Source organism: Hippocampus bargibanti, linkage group LG09, assembly GCF_051943395.1.
Source record: "Hippocampus bargibanti isolate YZ-2025 linkage group LG09, ASM5194339v1, whole genome shotgun sequence".
In the NCBI taxonomy this organism is placed as follows: Eukaryota; Metazoa; Chordata; class Actinopteri; order Syngnathiformes; family Syngnathidae; genus Hippocampus; species Hippocampus bargibanti.
In genome coordinates, this window is record NC_142742.1 from 15,046,811 (window position 1) to 15,067,984 (window position 21,174).

Here is a 21,174-nt window from a genome sequence, read left to right on the forward strand (position 1 = left end):
AGCGCCAAAATGTGGCCTTGTTTCAGGTGATTTACTCTAAACATGAAAGTAAAGTGCGTTTCGTACAATGCACTGGGATAAAGGAAAGTTTCAAACGAAGTAATTGTACGTCACATTCGGAGAAAACATTTCTCAAACAACGACACGATTGTTTGCCACTGGGTGTCGCTGCAAGTTCAAAAGCTTCGGGCACGAACATGTAAGAGGAAGTCAAAGCAAACGTGGTGGGAATGTCAAAATAATGACAATACTTTCAAAATACATTTTTTTTGTTTCTCTAACAGATTTGCTTCAAATCTGTCTCCAAGTCACATACATTTAGTTTCTGTTTAGCAAATAGCTTCGAATCTGTGTCAAAGTAACATAATTTAAGTACTTTACTGCACCGTAATGATATCATTTGACACTAAAAAGTAAAATTCACACTGAATTTCAAAACAATTACACCCGTGGACAATTAAGAGTCATGAGATAACCCAACAATTCTTATGTTTTTCCTCAACGATTGCTACTGAAACAAAGTCATCTACAAGCCACTTTTAAATAAAGCCATTTCAAAACAGACCAAGAATAACAGTGAATGTGTGATCCTCTCATTGCCTTGCATCACAAAATCATGTAGGCTCCCTTGCTCCCATGTCAATGTATGCAGCGCTTTATATCTCTTTACTAGAATGAAGGTAGACAGACAGGTGCATTCACAAATCCTGTATTGGACTCAACTTCAATTTAAATAGGCATATCATGCCAACACAAATCGAGGTGGATTTGAAATGACAATTTCCATATTTGCTCTCACATGCTATTTTGCCACCTTGATGTATCTCTGTGCATTAGTCATGTGAATTCGTCCTGTGATATTTTTTGTACAGTATTAGTGTTTTGTTTTGATCCTTAAATTTCAATTGTCTTATCTGACGGCCCATAGTCCAGTGGTTAGCGTCAACCATACAATGCAGAAATACCAGGTTTGATTCCAGTTCCGGCCTTCCTGTCTTGAAGTTGCATGTTCTCCTCGTGCTTGCGTGGGTTTTCTACGAGTACCCCGATTTACTCACACATTCCAAAGACAGGCATTGAACTAGTATGCCCTCTTGTTTGGGAGGGCATACTACATGAACTGTACATTTACCGTTTTGTGTCGTAATGGAGCATTTCATTTCAACATCTTTTACACACATTCTTTCGTTTCAACCGACACCTCCAGACAAATTGTGTCCATAATTTGTAACATCACTTCAAATGACGTGAACTGAGCGTATTTTACAAAGATTCCACGGCATATAGCTATATTTTACATTTGAAGACTCGTGCTGAATATTCAGGAAGTCTTGTTTTCGATGCCTGACGTGACATCACGTCTGGAACGCCCCTGACCTAGAAAACGACACGCAACGCATTTTGGGTACTTTGTTTGGTCTGAAAACTTCATGTTGATGGCGAAATTAGAAGGAAAAAACATAAATAACGCGATGGTGAATCGTTGTGTGTTGCACCAAGACTACTATTTGATACTAGTTGACACAAATTCCCAGCAGACAAATCAGCCCATTTTCAACGGAGCTTGGGCGCCATATTGTGCATTTTCTGGGCGCTACATTGGAGTCCAGACGCATCAAAATGAGACAGAAGGACTTCTTGAATCGATTGCAAACATTTATGCTTTCCTCTTCAGAAATATTTGAATTGTATTCATAACTGAATGAGTAACAAGGAAGCATCTTCTCCAAATCTGAAGCCATTGTTTTGATTCTCCCGCAAGGCAAGACATCCTGGTGTGATGTCACGAACAAGGGGGCGGGACCTTCTGAAACTGAAACTTTCTGAGGTCATTTTGAAGTAGTTTTGGGACACCAAATCATTTTTATTGGTGTTTTGCATTTGACTAAAAATACCAGCCTGCGTGTTTTGGGTATTTTAGATGCTCTAAAACGTTTTTCTGATGTCCTTTAGGAAACAAAAAAATGGTGTCGGTTGTCTTTTCAGTATCTGTGTACAACTCCATCATGAAGCATTTCTGTACAACAGAGTTTCAAGAGGCCTAAAGGATTCCCGAGAGTTCTGATTGGTCACACCATTGTAGCGCTCAATCTCCTAACATGATTCATGCAGGGAAGTGTCACAGCACATATTTTTGTACCCTACACCCACAACACCACTCTACACCCTTCCTGACCTGAAACCAAGTGTGTGAGAGAAAGGACTGACAGAGAGGCTATTCTTCGAGAGAATGTGTAAGGGGGGGCTGGTCATGATATCACAATCTCGTCTCCTCACTTTGTCGCTCTCCTATATATTTCCTGACTATTAGTAAAGCCGCAAACAAAATACTGCACTAAAGTTGGTTTCTCACACGACCCCATCCCCACACACAAACACAAAAGTTCTTTTTTCTAAACTAGAGCACTCTAAAAAAAAGAGGGGCCGCCAGTAAAATGACATTCAGTCCACATATGCAAGTGTTGTCATTTTTTTCACAATATAAGTTTTCAAACCCATTTTAGTGTGCAAGTTTTGCCCCAACACAAAGCTTAAGTATAAAATATACATTTTACACCATAGTTAATGTTTAAACTGGCACTCACTACATCAATCTACGTACTGTCCATCTATCTCAAATCACATTTTCAAAAGTGACCTACAATTTTGTTTTCTTTTGACAGAGACCATGCGTACTTACAGCTTGAGAGAAGGACCAGGATCGTATATTCGGTTGATTATACCTGCAAAAACAAGGAGAAGACTTTAATTGACAGAACACATCTGAATGTCCCACTTGTGTTGTATTGGCATCACACGCAAAGATGTACAGAATGTGACTTTCTCTAAACCACACGATCTGTTGCAAGCTGGCAGGGTCTGATTCTGACAGTTTCTGTGGAATATTTTTTTATTGGTTGGAATGTGGTAGGTTGGTACCAGTGGTTTTGATAATGCACTTGGCAAAACAGACTCCCAAAGCTGAAAATAAACGGTGCATCTCGGATGGGTCTCGCCCTGTAATTTAAGGCAACAAAAATGGAAGCTTCTTTCCCTGCGTTGCAGTTTCTTAACCCTATTCTGATCCAAGTTAATAGAGTCAAGGAAAGTGGACTAAAAATGACAAAAAAATGAATGCTCTTAATAATGAAAACAAAATATATCACACACTCCAACAAAAAATACTCTGCAACAGAAAAAAGTAACGGCAATGCAAAATAAAAGAAATCATTTATAGAAAATTTGAAAGAGAATTGCTCAAAATGCTAATTTAAAGTATAATTGAATCGTGAAAAAAGTGAAAACAAAAAAAAAAAAGCAACTGAAAAGAGAAACTCCAACCATGATAACTATACTTTCCATTTCTTTTTTTGTTTGTTTTTGTCAGATTGAAAGTAGGAAGGGGCTTAAAACATGCCACCCTGTCACATAGAACCACACAACAATCTTCTGCCCAAATTACAACAGCATCAGTCAGAAAAGGCTGAATGCAATCCAGTATTCGGTCCAGCCATACAGTCGAGCTAGAGTAATTATCATAGTTTGTCTGAATGCATTTAAAGACAAACAAGATAACACATTGTGACAGAAAGGCTCAAATAGAACATTATTCCCCATTTCAATTTTGGAAAGGCTCCCAGATAGAGAGAAGATAGGCCAACATTGCAGCAAGTAACAAGTGCTGATTGTAGGCATGCTACTAATAAGCCAAAATGGTTATAACCATTTACACTATTTATAGTCCAATAGATATTGTTTCCCCTAAATTCATATTTTTGAATGTGGAAAACCTCTGAAGGCCAATGTCTGTGTAAGCTCTCAGTCGTACAGGATTGGTCCATCGATGAAAATGTTTCTTCAGCCGTCATCTGTACTTCTTTGAAGGTGTCGGACGTTTCGCTTCTGATCCAAGTGGCTTCATCAGCTAATGCTTTGTCCAGACGTGGCGGTGCCAGACCTCTGCTTTGATAGGTCCCTGCTCTAAGTTTGGGGGGACCAGAGGACTATTACCTGAGGCGACATTTACTTATTTCTATTGTGCTGACTGATTATGGTCTATGACTGGCCTGATTTCCCCATTCGCTCTGGTATCACCTCATCACCCCCCCCCCCCCAATTTAGAGCAGGGACCTATCAAAGCAGAGGTCTGGCACCGCCACATCTGGTCAGTAGGGATGTATATATATATAGGCCCAGAGCTACCAGCAAAATTTTAGTTCGCTGACGAAGCCTCTTGGATGAGAAGTGAAACATCCGTCTGAAGAAACGTTTTCAACTCTGAAGGCCAAGTTAAGAATTGACGAACAGATGAGTCCCACTGGCACGACTGTTGCTCAAGTATCAAAAATATATTCTGAAGGTTTTTGATAGGATTGAGTTCAGTGCTTTCAAGTTTCATTAAAAAAAGCCTAGAACACCACGGTGGGGATTACTTTGCGTCCGGGCAAGAAAAAAAGGCTTTCCCCAAACAGTTCTTCAAATTGTACGTGATTCATTAAGATGCATGCCAAAGAAAGGACGAAAGCCCATTAATAAATGAATCAATGAGGATATGTTTGTTTGCTTTTTGTCCTTCATGGAGCCAAACCAAGTTGATGCGTGTGACATGCGAATGCTACGTTACATTAAATTTGCTGTCATGTGGAAAACTCATTTGTTTTTGCACATTTCTCTCCTAAAATGATGATGACGGCCAATTAATTCCCCCGTCAATCATACCCCCTGCCCTTAACCAACATCTTGCCCGGTAACGCTAGATGCCAGCACACTCCCACGGCAATGAGTCAATCGATTAGCGTCGCGTCCGTCTATTTATTGTAAATATGAGTCATTTGATATGATAGAGCGGGCGGCAAATCGGCTCTGATGCTATTGCTACCAGGAATAGAGGCATGTAGGTGGGAAGGTGACATGAGTCATTGATCATGGCATTAAAGTGGGGAGTCACGCTTCATCGGACTCAGTAAATGAGAGTCGAGGAGACACTGGTGTCATGGATGACGAAATATGGAGGAAAGGGGAAGTCTCACATGTCGTCATCTGTCACGGAAGGATGTTGTGCTTCCGAGACTCTGAAGAGGAAGAACACAACCACTCCCGGTGTACCTTTGAGATGTTTCTATTGACATTTTAATTGATGAATAGTTGCACAGAACCTTCATTGAATCCCAATTCCGACACACGTTGATATTTCTCAACAACAATCAACATTCATCAATGTCGTCAGAACAGCTTGCGGAAGGCCTTTTTCTGTTGCTTTCACTTATGCCCCAGTACACGCAGCCAGACCCATACAGGCATTTTGCGATGGGTTTGGTATGGAAAAACCAGAGCCATGAAGCAATTTTGAGATGAACTCAAAGCGGTTGTGATTCAGGCCTTCTTTTTCAGGAACAACATCAGTGATATCGGAAAAAGTTCTAAATGAGATGCTTAAAAAATCATATTGATCCAGGCCCAGCTGTCCAATCCAAAAGACTGTGAAAATTCCTGTTGGTCCACACATATTGAACAGCTGCTATTCCTACCCGTAAAGCCACTTGATAAATATTGCGGATCCGGTTTAAAACATTCAAATTAGCAACCAATGTTTTCAGTTCCAAAGCGGTCTTGCTACAACTAAATTCGCAAATTATAGCAATCCTCTTGCTATATATATCGTTTATGTACACGCTTATTTTATTAGATATTTGACTTCCCTAAATTTAAGAGCCAGCCGTTGATGTCAATCTCTCAATTTATCATACTTATGAAACAACTTTGAATTTTTAATCATCCGACGTCAATTACTGTAATTTCGGCACTTCCAATGATTGCACCCTTTATCTGACAGTGTCGACTCCCCACAGCTCTTGCCACCTGTCCATGTTAAAAACCCACCCGGTAAAAGCAGCCCACCCACAGATCCTGTGGTTCATTTTGAAACAAATCCACAGGCTGACGCCCGGTCTGATGAAGGAAAATGTGACTCTTGTTTTTGCCATTCGATGTACGAGTTGAACACTGCATGAATGTCTTAATGAAAGTGGGCAAAGACACTCACCGGTTGAGGAAGTCCCTGCTAGAGTGCCAGTCGGGTTCCTGCGATACATAAAAAGTTCATGCTTTATGTTCCATTTGAAGTGAATGAATCTGAAACACTACTTTCACTTTAATTATAATGACTAGATTGAGTATCTCAGTCTTTGCATTTACATTTAAAACAGCTTGGACATGAATAAAACATGTTTCTTCATTACGTCTGTCGGTCTGTGATTCACATGCAATTGCACTTACAGATGTTTGTGACGTCAACTGGCATAATGAGTTAGTGGTTTGCAAACTCGATGGATTGAAAGAGGTGTGGGTGGTGTTTAAGCAAACCTCAGACTTTCAAAGGGTGCAAATTATTGGAGATTGCAGGAAAATAGCACTGCAAGCATGGGCAAGAGGCAGATGGAAGGAGAAACAGAAAAGATTAGTAAAAAAACATGCAGCAGAAACCCAGACTAAAGTTGAAAGTTCATTTTGATCAGTGAAAAAGCGGTAAAAGCTGCCTGGCAGTGTAATCCTACCCTCACTTTTAAATATTTCACGGACAACAACCTGAGTTGAAACAAGAGCTCCATGGTAAACCTGCATTTTAGCATATGTTCCACCAGCTGGAGTTTAAAGGTTGATCAAAGAGAAAGGTGCATTCATAACCATCATTGTCTGACACACACACGCGCACACGCACGCACTCACATAAGATACCTTGACGTTAGCTATCATTGATGATAGATATCCTGTTACACCACATGCTTCAAAAACACAAGCGGAGTTCATAGCAGGTTAGAAAGGCAGAAGGCTCAATAGCTTTGCACAGAATTCATGTGCAGTGAAAAGGTCAAAATGAGCTCAGAGGTGCTTTAATTTATCAGGGGGGGGAAATGGGAGCCAGAAGTTTAATGAGCATCGAACGAAAAGAAAGCAGTTAGTGTTAAAGGATGGTTATTCTTGAAGCTGCAACTTCACACACAATGCAAAATGAAGACAATACGAAAGATGACTGCAACAGACTGTAAATTTTAATAAAATGCAATGCACTTTATTACAAAAAGGCATATCAAGGACTAACGGAACCTTGCACCCAGTACATTACTTCTAAACAATACTATCTCAAGGGATCTGTAGCCTTTCCATAGCATGAGCTACTACAAGGTAAGTTGGCCCGTGTGTACAAAAACATTTGGATCAAGAGTAACTCTAACAACCTGGTTTAAAAAGGACAGTTATGACTGTCATCAAGCTACATGAATATCCCCTTGAGTTGGTTAATGGCAAAGTAGACTGAAAAAAAATGCACTAAATATATCACAGATATTTGTTAGTGATGGAAATGAAAATATCCTTTCACCAACCATTGCAGCAATGTCAATTCAAGTGACAATCAAAACGGCAATTGTAAGGATATGCATAGCTTACAAGAGGCAACCACCGGCAGAGGAAAACACTATCGAGTAGCTATCACGAAAGGTATCGAAAACATGCACAGTTGCATTCAAACAAATAGCTTTTTGTGGTCCGTACTTTATAAATTATTGATGGAAATAGAACAAAAACAAGAACATGACCAATGTAATACCAGGCAGAAACATAACTTAATATGTACATCGTGGGTCACAGACAGCACAGTATTTTAACCTGAACAAACTGGTCATATTGAGGCTAAGATTAGACTCAATCAGGGTTAAAGGAGTGATGACGTAATGTGCTTCGTACAGTACTCAAGGTTCGACATCAATGGTGGCCCGGGGGCAATAATGCCACTGCCGTGCCGCAAACATGGCCTACCTTCAGACACTGGCTCGGCAAGGCCAGTACACATTTCCAAGATAGTTTTTGGTACAAAAGTACCTTGATTTATGACACAAACTGGCAGAAGCAAGATGTTTTCATGATGCGAGAACAAAGCGTGCTAGCTTGAATGGATGCAAGGGCATGAATCAGGGGTTAGCCTCATGTCCCCTGCTGCAAATTGTTTTGTTCCAGTAGCAGCGAGATAACAGAATCGCAGCAAGGAATAATAGCAGACACACAACGTGAAGCTTCATCAAGACTATGCTGTCCAATGAAGTGCGGAAACCCATTGTGTGCTAACAAGAACTTTATTCATCATCAAGGTTGTAGTGCACAATGAGCACCAAAACCATGACAATTTACGCAACTGTCATTACTATTGTTAACACTGTCTCAATTGTTTTGCTGAAGCATAGCTAGCGGTGAGTCATATTTCATCGTTTTTATTTTCATTCATTTGGATGTTAGTCATTCATAATTTGTGTTGTCTTGAACACAATCAGCTGCGCTAAAAGGTTTGATGAACATTTGCCCTTGATACAAAATATTTAATAACCTCCCAGCTTTGATTGCAAGCTAGAATTCCAGACTGCTGACCGCTAACAACTTCCAGTGATGGTGGTTGTGCACCACCGTAGGTTAAAGTAGGCTCAAGTAAAACAAAGTTACTCCAGCGGGGAATTGAATTCACACTGTAAAAATTATCACGGTTCACTGATGAAGCCATATATGCTGTAAATCGTCCACCTGCCTTTCATGTAATACAATACCCAGCCCACTCCACAAATAAGTCTAAGACTGTGCTCCAGTGGCAAATGTGGTTGCATTTTAACACGTATGTCAATAATTTTGCTGAGAAACCGAGTTTATCTCAAGTCCATGAATCCTCCGTACCTATTCTTCATCCTCTCTCGAAATAGATTTAGGTGACTTCAGTGACTTGAAGATGAAGACTTGAAAGATTGTAATATTGTGCAATATAGCTGCAAACTAATCATGTTGGCTGCTATGTAGATGTGGCAGTCATATTGAATGCACGTTCATATTCATTTTTTCCCCCGTGTATAACTGTATACTATGTATCTGTATACTATGTATCTTGCTTATCTAAAAACAGATACATTTTGAAGTATTTTTATTGTTATTTTTCCCTCTTCATTTTATTTTTGTCAATTTCATTTTGTCCGAACTATATGCACCCTCCATTAATAAGACACCTTTAGTAGAGTATAAAGATAATATACAGTAAAGTCTCATTATATCGATATCGGATATATCGATAGTCCCGGTTATATCGATACTATTTCTATGCACGCACGGAGAAAATTACATGCAAACAGGGTCGGATATATCGATAGTCCCGGTTATATCGATATTTTTTCGGACTCCCTTGAATATTGATATAACGAGACTTTACTGTATGTCAATTAGTGATGCAAGCTAATGTAAAACAACCGCTTCTGACAGGGCCACCGCAAACTGGCTCACCTTGTCACCACAAAGAAAGACTTTATGTCAGACCCTGGTACTACAAATGCAGAGTGGGTGATTAGTAGTTGGTACTAGTAGTCAAAATGAGGGAAACAGAGTTGGCAAGAGAGTGCAAGAGAGCCATAAGCTGTCGGCAAAAAAAAAAAACAGCCAGAGTTTAAAAACCAAAGGCACCATGTAAGGAAACAGGAAACCCCAAATAGGAAGCGGATCATCTGTGAGTGAACAGTTTAAGTCTCGTGATCCAACTGACCAGTAGCGAATGTTCGTTCGTTGTGCGCTTGGAGACCGCAGCTACTGGGGCTTTCTTGACATCCTCCTGGTAGGGGATGGTGGCACTGTTGTGGAGGTCTGAGTTTGAGTAGTAGCGGCTGCCTCGGATGTGGTCCAATCTGACTAACCGACGCTCCCCGGTCGGCATGTAGGTGGATGGAGACGCTGACGCCACTTCCTCGGCTATGGTGGGGATCCTCTCATTGCTCAGGTATCTAAACATGAGATCCTCTCCTTGACAAAATGATAAATCACTTTAGATTTTCTGTATATCTTTGAAAATTATCCACAGCATTTTTAAAGCTGCTTTTGTCTTTTGGTGGTCCAGGTCATTGTTCATCATGGTACAGTTTGAAACTATAAACCACATTGGATGGCATCGTAATAGATGCATCACTGCAGGGTGACATGTGCCGCCTATAAATTCATCAAAGCAGAGAAACACACCACAAAACTAAAGGCGGAAATACCGTAACTGGAACCTCTACCATAAACAACTTCTGAATGGAAAACTTGGACACCACACCAAAAAGAAGACTTTGAACCAAGTATGAACAAGTAAAAGCTATTTTATTAGTCGAAATAGTGAAATAAGAATGCTGTCCATACCTTTCCTGTTTTGTGTCCATGGTTTAGCAAAGGGATCTACAATTGCAACACATGTATCCACAGGCATGGAGAGTGGCCGGGGCTTACCTAGAAAAAAATGGAGGGTAACGGTTATATGAACTACTGTATTATCTACGAATAATTTGTTTTCTGAACTGGCTCAAAAATGACTGTGAAATTTGATGGATGTAACTGAACACAAAGTTGGTGTACTCATGGAAAACCATGACCTTTTCTGTTGTATAAATAGTTACTGGTTTATTTTTCTTTTTTGTTATCAAATGTAACCATTGTGCTTGTCACGACATGTTACTGTCAGAGATGGATTATTACATTTACTGTATATACATTTATATATCGTTAATAAAATATGATTTCCAGATAAATTCTGACCTCATTGCACATTATACTGCCAAGCACCCTAGTTTGGAATCACTGTACTGTATTGACAGCATGTAGGAGAAATGCATATGATTGAAAAATACAAACCACGAGAAGTTTTGTGCTCCCTCATTCTGGGTTGGATGACATTGGCATCGATTGGATAGCAGACACTTAGTTTGTCATAATCTGCAATGGTGCAGCGTTTCCGACTCTCCTGATCCAGGAAGGAGTTGGGTGACTCAGAGCCTTTTGGCCTTTTACTAAAGCCAGAGAAGGAGTCTGTTCTTCCCTCTCTGTAAACAAGTACAACAGTGCAGGACAGTTTAGAACAGCACAAAAATAATGTAGCTTATTAAAAAATAAATACAATTAAAATAAAAAAAAATCAGTCTCTCTATCATGTAAATGAATGTGGAACAAAGTTGTCATCTCTCTGGAGGAAGAAGATAAGAGTCATTGCATCAGGACGGTGTTGAGACATGTGGGAGCAGAGTGGGTTGGAAAAAAAGCAGAACAAAGTACTCTGTAGGAAGTAAATGTCAGGCTGCGGCTACTTATTAGGAAGGAATAATACTATGACACAACTTGCATCTTGTTGCATCTGTTTAAGAAACTTGTTCGAGAAATCATCCCAACATAATCCAATCCGTTTATTCTTTTTAGGGTCACAGGGAGGCTGAAGCCTATCAAAGCTTGCTAAAGGTGCTGAGAGGCATGAAGCATAAACAAAGACTGTGACACAAAAGAGATACGTTAAGAGTCTTTAATTAATCTAACACGCTGTTATAAATGTGTTCGACCTGCGGGAGTAAAGAGGAGTGCCTGAAAAGTACATGCAAGTACAGAGAAAATCTCAACACAAAGTATTTGATACCAAGCAGCTTCCAACTTCACACCTTAGTGTGAGGCAGCTGTGTATAAAAATAATGTAACTTCTGCACAAAAGAGATGTTACACCTTGGCGTGTACGGCATTTGAGGGGGAGGTGGGATATAAAAATCAAGGAACGCTGGTTTCTCCTTTTTGGTTGATCCATTGGATGAGCTGCAAGGCGACTGGGCTCGGATCATACAGGAATTGATCTGGAAAAGAAAGCAAAATAAGACAAACAATCGCTAGCATTCACAACAACATTTCAGTCACTTTTCTGATCAGACCTCATTCTATAGTGGGGACATTCCAGAATTTGAGGACATTTCACGCCCCACACATCAAATGTGAAATAATCTACATACAAAATAGTAAAACATACATTTTCTACTCCAAGTACATATACTTGTCTTAAGGTCAAATCTCAGGATGATTACTGTATTTTCTGGTGTATAAGGCACACCCAAAAGCCTTCATTTTCTTCAAAAGATGAACCTGCCTTATATGTGAAGTAATATTGAGCCACAACAGGTCTCGCAACTACTGTCAGCAGTCACCTACTGCATTTCCCTCGGTAGAAGAAGTAGTGTGCGGTCCATGCTGGGATATATAAAAGTAACCCCCACCTCTAGTTCAGGGTCTTATCATGTGGTATGCCTTATATATGGAAATTGTTTTTAAACATGTAATTCATTGAAGGTGCGCTTGATGTATTGAAAAAGTTTGATCAGACACCATTCATTGTGAGTGCGCCGTACAGTCCAGTGCCCCTTATGCATTGGAAAATACAGTAAATGTCAGGAAAAAACGATTTGAACATCATTTGAACATTAAATAAAACACTTAAAATTAAATCAAACCAGACCCGTTGTTTCTATATAAAATGTGTTTCGTTGATCTTTCCTGTAACTGTGTGAACATTTCTTTGAATAACCATCACCATTATCATTCATGGAACATGTGCCCCACAACATACATGCAACCCTGTTCTCTGTAATGATTGGATTGGATTTGCCTTTATTAGTCTCGCAGTGGAGAAATTTACATTTCACAGCAGCAAAGTTATGAAAGGAATGAAAGTAGAAAAACAAGATACGTGAGCTGCTGGAAAGGCAGCCACTCTCGCGGCGCCGTCTTGAAGTCAAAAGAACAAAAAAATGATACCACAATTCCTTAAAATAAATAGACAAACAAACAAACAAATAGATAACTAACTAAATAAATAAACATATACATAAATAAACTAATCTTTATTTACATTATAGTCCTCTTGGTCAGCAGTAACAGTTAGCTAAAAAGCTGGAGCTTCTACCTCAAAGCAAAAAGCTAACATTCGTCCGGATTTGCAACCCAGTAACGAGCAAGCCCTTCAGTCATTAGTGACAGGTATTGTAAAGACCAAAAATAAGTCATGTCATAAAAATTGTACAAATGATCTAAGCTAAGGCAATCACATGACTGATAGTTTATAAACTAATATTTATGAATGTGTAGCAGAAAATCTTAATGTTTTTCAAGAATTTTGAAGCCAAAATGTCCTTCGGTTATGGAATGGCCCAGTGAGTGTTTGGGTATGCATAGCTAAGAATGCAAATGAAGAAAACTGTGTTTATAGTGGTATATGGATCTCTAAACTGCTGCAATGTGTACACATAAAACAGCACAAAGCTTGCATTAAAGCCAAAAACAGAACACAAGACCCGTCGCTGCTCTCCTTGGAGGAGTCTAAGATAAACTGAGATGGCCAACACTGATATCCCTGACTACTTGCGAAAACAAGGCGCTACGGGTGTGTTGACAGTATTCACCTTTATGATGGGAGCCTTTTTTGCAAAAACACGCTTATCTCATTGTGTGACTTGAAATGGAGGTGGATGGAGGTGGCACAATCTGACAAAGGCGCAGTCTGAATTTCACTTTTTCACTTTCACAGCTGCTTTCTTTACTTGACATCTGCTTAAAGGACTCAAATGCAAAACTACTTCTCACTCATTCGCTGATATAAGAAAAGCACATTGTCACGTAAGATTTGCACATTTGTATGTGCATGACCATATCATGGAGGATTGCAAGTTGTGTTTCATTTGAAAAGGAACACAGCGTCTACTTTAAAAAAATATATAATTAACCAGATACAATCCGAGCAGACTCCACCACAACATCATGACTGCTTTATCTCCCACACTGAATCATTTATGAGAGAGAAGCTGAGCACTCTTCAGCGAACCAAATTCATACTTGTCTGGGCTTGTTGATTTGGACTCTTGGCTGTAAAAAGTTTATGACTGATCGATAATAACGAGACATGCATACGAGAAAGTGCCGATCTACCTGAGGTACAGGTGGCTTCCAGCGCATATTCTTGAGAGGGGCGGGGGTAAAACCCGTTGTTCCTGTGGGTCGCTTCTTTAAGAGGAGGAACACACCTTTGGGATCCTCCCTGAGTTTTATGACCAGGTTTTTCAGCTGCCAACCCACCTGGATGACAGCAATAGAACACACATTGTCTCAATTAATATTTGCTGACAGTACTATATTACGCAATGTTAAAGATGGTGATGTAAATGCATGAAACCGCCTCAAATAATAGTCTCACCACTGTCTGTTGATTGACCTGAATCACCTCATCACCAGCGTGGATCTTCCTGGTCAGGTCAGCCGGGGACTGAAGAACAAGCACAGTTGTTCAACAAGTGTCTGATTTTTCATTCAATTCATGAGTTCAGATAATGGCCCATCCTTTATTGACCATATAATGATATAATGCAATCACATTCTATTAAAAAAAAACAAATCATGGGGAAACATAAAACAAAAAGGTTTGTTATGGATGATTCAGATTGTGATTCACAAGGAGGGTTGGTGGCAAACTGATCAATACTGGGGCATGAGTCACAGCCAGAATATATCACGACTGACTCAGGGGAAATTTTGCATATAATATTTGTGTATGGGCAAAAACCTGCAATTTTCACAAGCAGTTAGGGACTTCCTAAGAATTTATAAATTGCACAGTTTTACAATTGGAGGAGGAAATGTGGAATGGAAATGAGGAGTAGGGTTGTTGCATCAATACCTACATGTTCTGTGGTTCCAGTAATGACATGTAAGCCATCATATGTCGACTTAATATACATCCCCTGCGCAGGAAACACAAAAACAGTGTACTTCGTATTGTGATTAATACTTTTAAAAGGGGAACATCTACAATGGCCAGACGACGTATTACTTACCAGTCCTTCACCCGGTTTGATATTGGTCAGCTGGACTTCTTCCAAGCAGGCAGACTGGCTCATAAGGGGGTCAGAGCTGGTTCTCACAGTCTGATCACAGATGTTGTTCAAAATCTTGGACTGGTAAAGGATCAAAGAAACAAAAAATAGATCAAAAGCTTGAAAAGATCAATTTTAGAATGATCTCATAGCGCAGAGCGGCTGTGTGAACAAGTTCTTCAAACACATCATCAATGTTACAGCTTTGGTGAGTTATGTTGTTAAAGGGATGGACGGGTGAATAAATTGCCTCTATCCTTGAATGCACTGATTGACCAGGAAGTCATCATGAAAGCAGCTTTTCTGTGTATGCATTAAAACCAGGTTTATTTTGGATAGATCATTTCAATCCATCAGCATTTATTCAAATGAATCCAATGCATGTTGTTGCTGAGTTTTTCCCCAAGGAAATGGCCTTTCCACTGATGCTTCTTCAAGATTTTATAGTTTCAGGCAAGTAATAATAAGTATTCATATTTATTAAATTCCTGGTTTATCCATTCAATGATCAGGTTTTGTGTTTTTAGTGTTTTCATTTAGATTTATGAAACTTCATTTTTATTAGGTTAACAGAGTTGTTTGTTCTGTAGCCACAAGGGGACATAAGCCAGTGTCTTCTTGTGCCGTTCCCAAGCCCGGATGTGTCAGGAAGGGCATCCGACGTAAAATCTTTTTCCAAAACAAATATGCGAATCAAATCGATGACAGAGAGACAAAGATGGTAAGGACCTGCAGCAGGTTCGGGTAATTAAGGATAGAGATGGCAATGTATTAACAGGTGCCAGTAGTGTGATGGCAAGATGGAAAGAGTACTTTGAAGAATTGATGAATGAGGAAAATGAGAAGGAACAAAGAGTAGAAGACGTGACTGTTGTGGACCAAGACATAGCAAGCATTAGCAAGGATGAAGTGAGGAGGGCGCTGAAGAGGATGAAGGGGGGAAAGGCACTCGGGCCTGATGATTTACCAATCGAGGTATGGAAGTGTCTTGGAGAGGTGGCGGTGGTGTTCCTGACTGGGTTATTCAACAAGAACTTAGATGGTGAACAGATGCCTGAAGAATGGAGACGAAGCGTACTCGTGCCCATTTTTAAGAACAAAGGAGATGTGCAGAGTTGTACTAACTACAGAGGAATAAAGTTGATGAGCCATACAATGTGGAAAGAGTAGTTAAGGCTAGACTAAGAGCAGAAGTGAACATTTGTGAGCAGCAGTATGGCTTCATGCCAAAAAAAAAGACTACGACAGATGCAGTGTTTGCTTTAAGAAGGCTGATAGAGAAGTACAGAGCAGGTCAGAAGGAATTGCATTGTGTCTTTGTAGATCTGGAGAAAGCATATGACAGGGTGCCCAGAGAAGAGCTGTGGCATTGCATGAGGAAGTCTGGAGTGACTGAAAAGTATGTCAGAGCGGTGCAAGACATGTATCATGACTGTAAGACAGTTGTGTGGTGTGCTGTCGGTGTGACTGAGGAATTAAAGGTGGAGGTGGGACTCCACCAGGGGTCAGCTCTGAGCTCCTTCTTGTTTGCTATGATGATGGACAGGCTGACAGACGATGTTAGACAAGAATCTCCTTGGACCATGATGTTTGCAGATGACATTGTGATCTGTAGCGAGAACAGGTAACAGGTGGCGGAGAAACTAGAGATGTGTAGATATGCCCTGGAAAGCAGAGGAATGAAGATCAGTCGCAGCCAGACGGAATATATGTGTGTGAATGAGAGGGATCCAAGTGCAAGAGTGATGCTACAGGGAAAAGAGATAAAGAAGGTGGAGGATTTTAAGTACTTGGGGTCATCTGTCCAGAGCAATGGAGAGTGTGGAAAAGAGGTGAAGAAGCGTGTCCAGGCAGGCCGGAGCGGCTGGAGAAAAATGTCAGGTGTGATGTGTGATAGAAGGGTTTCAGCTAGGATGAAAGGAAACGTGTATCAAACCGTGGTCAGACCAGCCATGATGTTTGGACTGGAGACAGTGCCACTGAAGAAAACACAGGAAGCAGAGTTGGAGGTAGCAGAGCTGAATATGTTGAGGTTTTCTTTGGGAGTGACCAGGTTGGATAGGATCAGGAATGAGTACATTAGAGGGACAACTCATATTAGAGGCTTTGGAGAGAAAGTCAGAGAGGCCAGACTGAGATGGTTTGGACATGTCCAGAGGAGAGAGTGACTATATAGGGAGAAGGATGCTGAGCCTTGAACTGCCAGGCAGGAGACCAAGAGGAAGACCGAAGTGGAGGTTTATGGGTGTGGTCAAAGAGGACATGAAGGTAGCTGGTGAGAGAGAAGAGGATGCACAAAACCAGGATAGATGGAGGACATTGATTCGCTGTGGTGACCCCTGAGGGGAAAAGCCGAAAGGAAAAGAAGAAGTTGTGTCAGGAAGGGCATCTGACGTAAAAGCTTGGCCAAAACAAACATGTGAATCAAACCTCTGAAGATGGAGGACACTGATTGGCTGTGGCGACCCCTTGAAGGGAAATGTCAAAAGGAAAAGAAGATTTAGATTTATGAAACGACCTGTAAATTTGAGCTGTATTTTGAAAATTCCCCCTGAGAGAAGGTACAACAGCGAGCTACAGGAAGCCCCTGGAGGCCGAACAGTCTCTGCACAAGGAAGCCTAAATTGACTGATGACCCAGTTACAAGAGGCATCCTGGCCACTGGCAATGTTTTAGACCGGACATGGGCAAACTACGGCCTGTTAGGCTTTTTAACCCGGCCCGCCGAACTTGCCCAAATTATAGTAAAACCAGTGTATGAAACTCATGACAAAAAGTTAGCCGGACAACAGGGCAGATAACTGAAAAGTTGCCTGCCCCATTTTTCACAACTTGAAGCACAATGAGACAACTAATCTCATTAAAAAACATTGTCACAAAGTATAAAGCTTTTTTTATATCAAGAATGCACCTACTACTAATGCTACCTTGCTAAATTCACGGTAAATGTGCATGGCTGTAGATTTTGCTGCAGTAGGCGTGGAGCACAATGCAACGTTTGCATTGCTTACTACGAGCCACTAAGCCCCTTTCATAAATCTCACGTACACTTTACAGTCACGGTTTAATGTAAATATACGTTTTGTAGCGTCACATATGTTGTTAGCTTCTTTTGAATCTTTCTTCTGGGCTAAGGTTCTGTGCATCTATTTTGGAAAATGACATGCAATTGCACGACTTTATAATGCTTGCGAAAGTCCGGAAGAAAGAAGCAGGCTTCTGATTGGCTGCCGTGCCGAGTATGCAAATTTCAACTGCAGGTAGCCTATGTCTGTGTGCTCCGCGACGGTACACCTGTGTTGTTTGCGCGTGAAGGCGAGGGCGTCAGTGGAGAGTTTGTTGAGTCAGGACAAACCATCTATGATTTGGCGGAATTTAACACAAGTAGGTATTATTGAGCTTGAATATTTTGTTGTGTAATAATATGTTTTGAATGTTGAAAGTGATTCAATTTTTCAATAAATGCTGATTTCTTTAACTTTGCCCCTTCAATGAAAACTTATTAAAAACAGACGCAATCTTGATAAATCACAGTGCATGTTATTTTAATATATTTCCATTTCCTCCTCCAAGTATCTGCGAAATAGTATGTAAACGCCATATTCCTCGAGATAAATTTATTAACTGATCAGGGATATTTTTCACATTTGAAAGACAGTTAATAAATTGGGTTGTAGTGTTCTTAGTGTGCTATGAGGTTTGTACACACTACATTTAAAGGACAACCGGCACCATTTTTTTTTTGTTTCCCACTGACATCAGAAAAACGTTTTATAGCATCTAAAATACCCAAAACAGGCAGGCTGATATTTTTAGTCAAATGAAAAACACCAATAAAAATGACTTCAAAATGAATCCAGAAATGGCCAGTTTAAGAAGGTCGCACCCCCTTGTTCGTGACGTCACGCCAAGACGTCTTGTCTTGCTCGAGAATCAAAACAATTGCTTCAGATTCAGAGAAGATATTTTCTTGTTACTCATCCAGTTATGAATATGATTCAAATAGTTCTGAATAGGAAAGCAGAAATGTTTGCAATTGATTCAAGGAGTCCTCCCATATCACTTCGAGCCATCAATGACAGCAATGTAGCACCCAGAAAAAGCAGAAGATTGCGCCCAAGCTCCGTTGGAAATGGGATGATCTGTCAGCTAATATCAAATAGTTGTCTTGGTGCAACATACAACGATTCACCATGGCGTCATTAATGTGTTTTCCTTCTAATTTCGCCATCAACACGGATCTACACGAAGTTTTCAGACGAAACAAAGTACCCAAAATGCATTGTGTGTCGCTTTCTCGGTCAGGGGCGGTCCAAACGTGACGTCACATGGGGATAGTCATCAACTCGAAAACAAGACTTCATGAATATTCAGCGCAAGTCTTAAAACGTAAACTATAGCTATATGCTGTGGAATCTTTGTAAAATACGCTCAGTCAAAGTCATTTGAAGTGATTTTATAAATTATGGACATAACTTGTCCGGGGGCGTCGGTTGTCCTTTAATGCTTTAGGTTTAGTATTTCCGGCCCAAACACTCCCTCCAAATGCTCCTGGCCCGGCCCCTCTGTCAAATTTTAGAACCCAATGTGTCCCGCGAGTCAAAAAGTTTGCCTACCCCTGTCTTAGACCCATCAACACTATTGAAGAACAATAATCCGGGTGTGTAGATAAACCATGCAATGTCTGAGTGAAAGGTTTCTAAGAAAGGTCTCTCCTACAATTACCGCTCAAAATTAAAGCAAGAAAGGGGTGCATGTATCCAGGATACTTACTACTTCAAGGATTTTTTCTTCCATCTCATAAACACAGCAGTCCTGTTAAAAGGTAAGACAATGAATTAGCAACCTGAGCAGCAAAAAAAAATGTCGCAGAGGATGCAGTCATATGAGCAGTTGGTGAAAAACAACCAGCTATCTAGGTATGGTAAATTGTGGGGAATGGAGAACTGCCCCCCCCCCCCAAAAAAAAAAAAAGAAAAACAGCTTGTACACAGCTTGTACACCCTGCTTAAATTGACGGGAAATATAGTCACACGACCCCCAAAGTGGTTCACTTCACTGTAATTGGGATTTAAAGGACAACCGACATCACTGTTTTGTTTCCTAAGTGACATCAGAAAAACGTTTTATAGCATCTAAAATACCCAAAACACGCAGTATTATATTTTTAGTCAAATGCAAAACACCAATAAAAATGACTTAAAGTGTCCAAAATCTGCAAAAAAAAAATGAACCCGGAAGTGGCCAGTTTCAGAAGGTCCCGCCCCCTTGTTCGTGGAGTCACCCCAAGACATCTTGCCTTGCTGGAGAATAAAAACAATGGCTTCAGATTCGGAGAATATGCTTTCTTGTTACCCATCCAGTTATGAATATGATTCAAATAGTTCTGAAGAGGAAAGCATACGTTTGCAATCGATTAAAGAATTTATTCCGTGCCATTTTGAGGCAATAGAGGGGGAAATGTAGCACTAAAAAAGAGGCAGAAAATGTTGACAAAACTCCGTGTAAGGAATTAATCAGCCCCTTTGCACAGGCTGATTAATTCCTTACACGGAGCTTTGTCGCCCTCTTCTGCATCTTTTTGGTGCAACACGAAGTTTTCAGACCAAACAAGTATCGCTAAAATATCGCTATATGCGGTGGAATCTTTGTAAAATACGCGCAGTAGAAGTCATTTGAAGCCATTTTACAAATTATGGAACACAACTTGTCCGGAGACGTCGGTTGTCCTTTAAAAGCCACTGAAGCATGTCAGAACAATGCGCAGGTGACATTGGGGCCGAGTGATAACCTGAATAATGAAAAGAAAATCTTCAAGTAAACGGTAGATGCTTGTTGGTCACCACAGTAGGAGCATCAAGTGCTACTACTGCGAGACGAATAAAGGTACATCCAATCCAAAAAGCCAGAGTAGCTGTGCATGTCATTTCAGAGACATGACCCAGCAATCAGTTCTGCAAAGTCAATTTGGAAGCAACTGTATCCAAAAGACTGCTTTCACTGCAGCTGGACTGCACACAGCTGAGGCAACAGCCTCCCCTGACAACTGTTGTCAACCGTGGTGAATAGCGACCGTGAAACGATCGAGGTTCACCCCGTCTGTGGGGGTGGTGACTGTTTGTTTTCAAAACTGGCTCTTACATGGGCAAGTGCGACCACAGAGGAGGCCATCCATCAAAAACACAGGTGAAATGCTTCATTCAGAGCTTGACCACGTTAACCTGCAACAAACCTGAATCGATGCCAATAAAATTCAGGCAAGAAAGCATGACCAGTTGTAATTACAACATGTGCACCCTATAACAAAGATCACTCTTTTTCCAAATTGATGTCCGCGCTTTGTTCCACCTTCAACTGTTGTTGAAGCGCAATATAAACAATACATATGTATAGCATTGTATTTTGAACAGACACCCTCATGTCAAGCTCATAGAACTCCAGACACATAATTTAGGAATTAAATATTTTTTTTATG

At 40.5% G+C, this 21,174-nt stretch overlaps 1 protein-coding gene and 1 long non-coding RNA gene across 5 annotated transcripts in view; one reads left to right on the forward strand and one right to left on the reverse strand.

Moving 5' to 3' along the window:
- Positions 1-21,174, reverse strand: part of LOC148893764 (connector enhancer of kinase suppressor of ras 3-like) — a 57,129-nt gene that overhangs the window by 12,404 nt on the left and 23,551 nt on the right. For 2 of the 4 annotated variants that reach the window (XM_089003832.1, XM_089003830.1), the window contains 11 exons: positions 19,473-19,514; positions 14,661-14,780; positions 14,508-14,567; positions 14,024-14,092; positions 13,759-13,905; positions 11,515-11,639; positions 10,663-10,850; positions 10,174-10,260; positions 9,545-9,798; positions 6,023-6,060; positions 2,681-2,723 (listed from right to left, as the gene is read on the reverse strand). In XM_089003832.1, the coding sequence (XP_088859958.1) occupies positions 2,681-2,723; positions 6,023-6,060; positions 9,545-9,798; positions 10,174-10,260; positions 10,663-10,850; positions 11,515-11,639; positions 13,759-13,905; positions 14,024-14,092; positions 14,508-14,567; positions 14,661-14,780; positions 19,473-19,514 (1,173 nt within the window). The remainder of the gene's footprint in view (positions 1-2,680; positions 2,724-6,022; positions 6,061-9,544; positions 9,799-10,173; positions 10,261-10,662; positions 10,851-11,514; positions 11,640-13,758; positions 13,906-14,023; positions 14,093-14,507; positions 14,568-14,660; positions 14,781-19,472; positions 19,515-21,174) is intronic. The other 2 variants (XM_089003831.1, XM_089003833.1) reach the window with 2 other exon arrangements.
- Positions 9,636-10,589, forward strand: LOC148893765 (uncharacterized). The gene is made up of 3 exons (XR_016115921.1): positions 9,636-9,775; positions 9,893-10,112; positions 10,201-10,589. It is a non-coding gene; the product is annotated as an uncharacterized LOC148893765 (long non-coding RNA).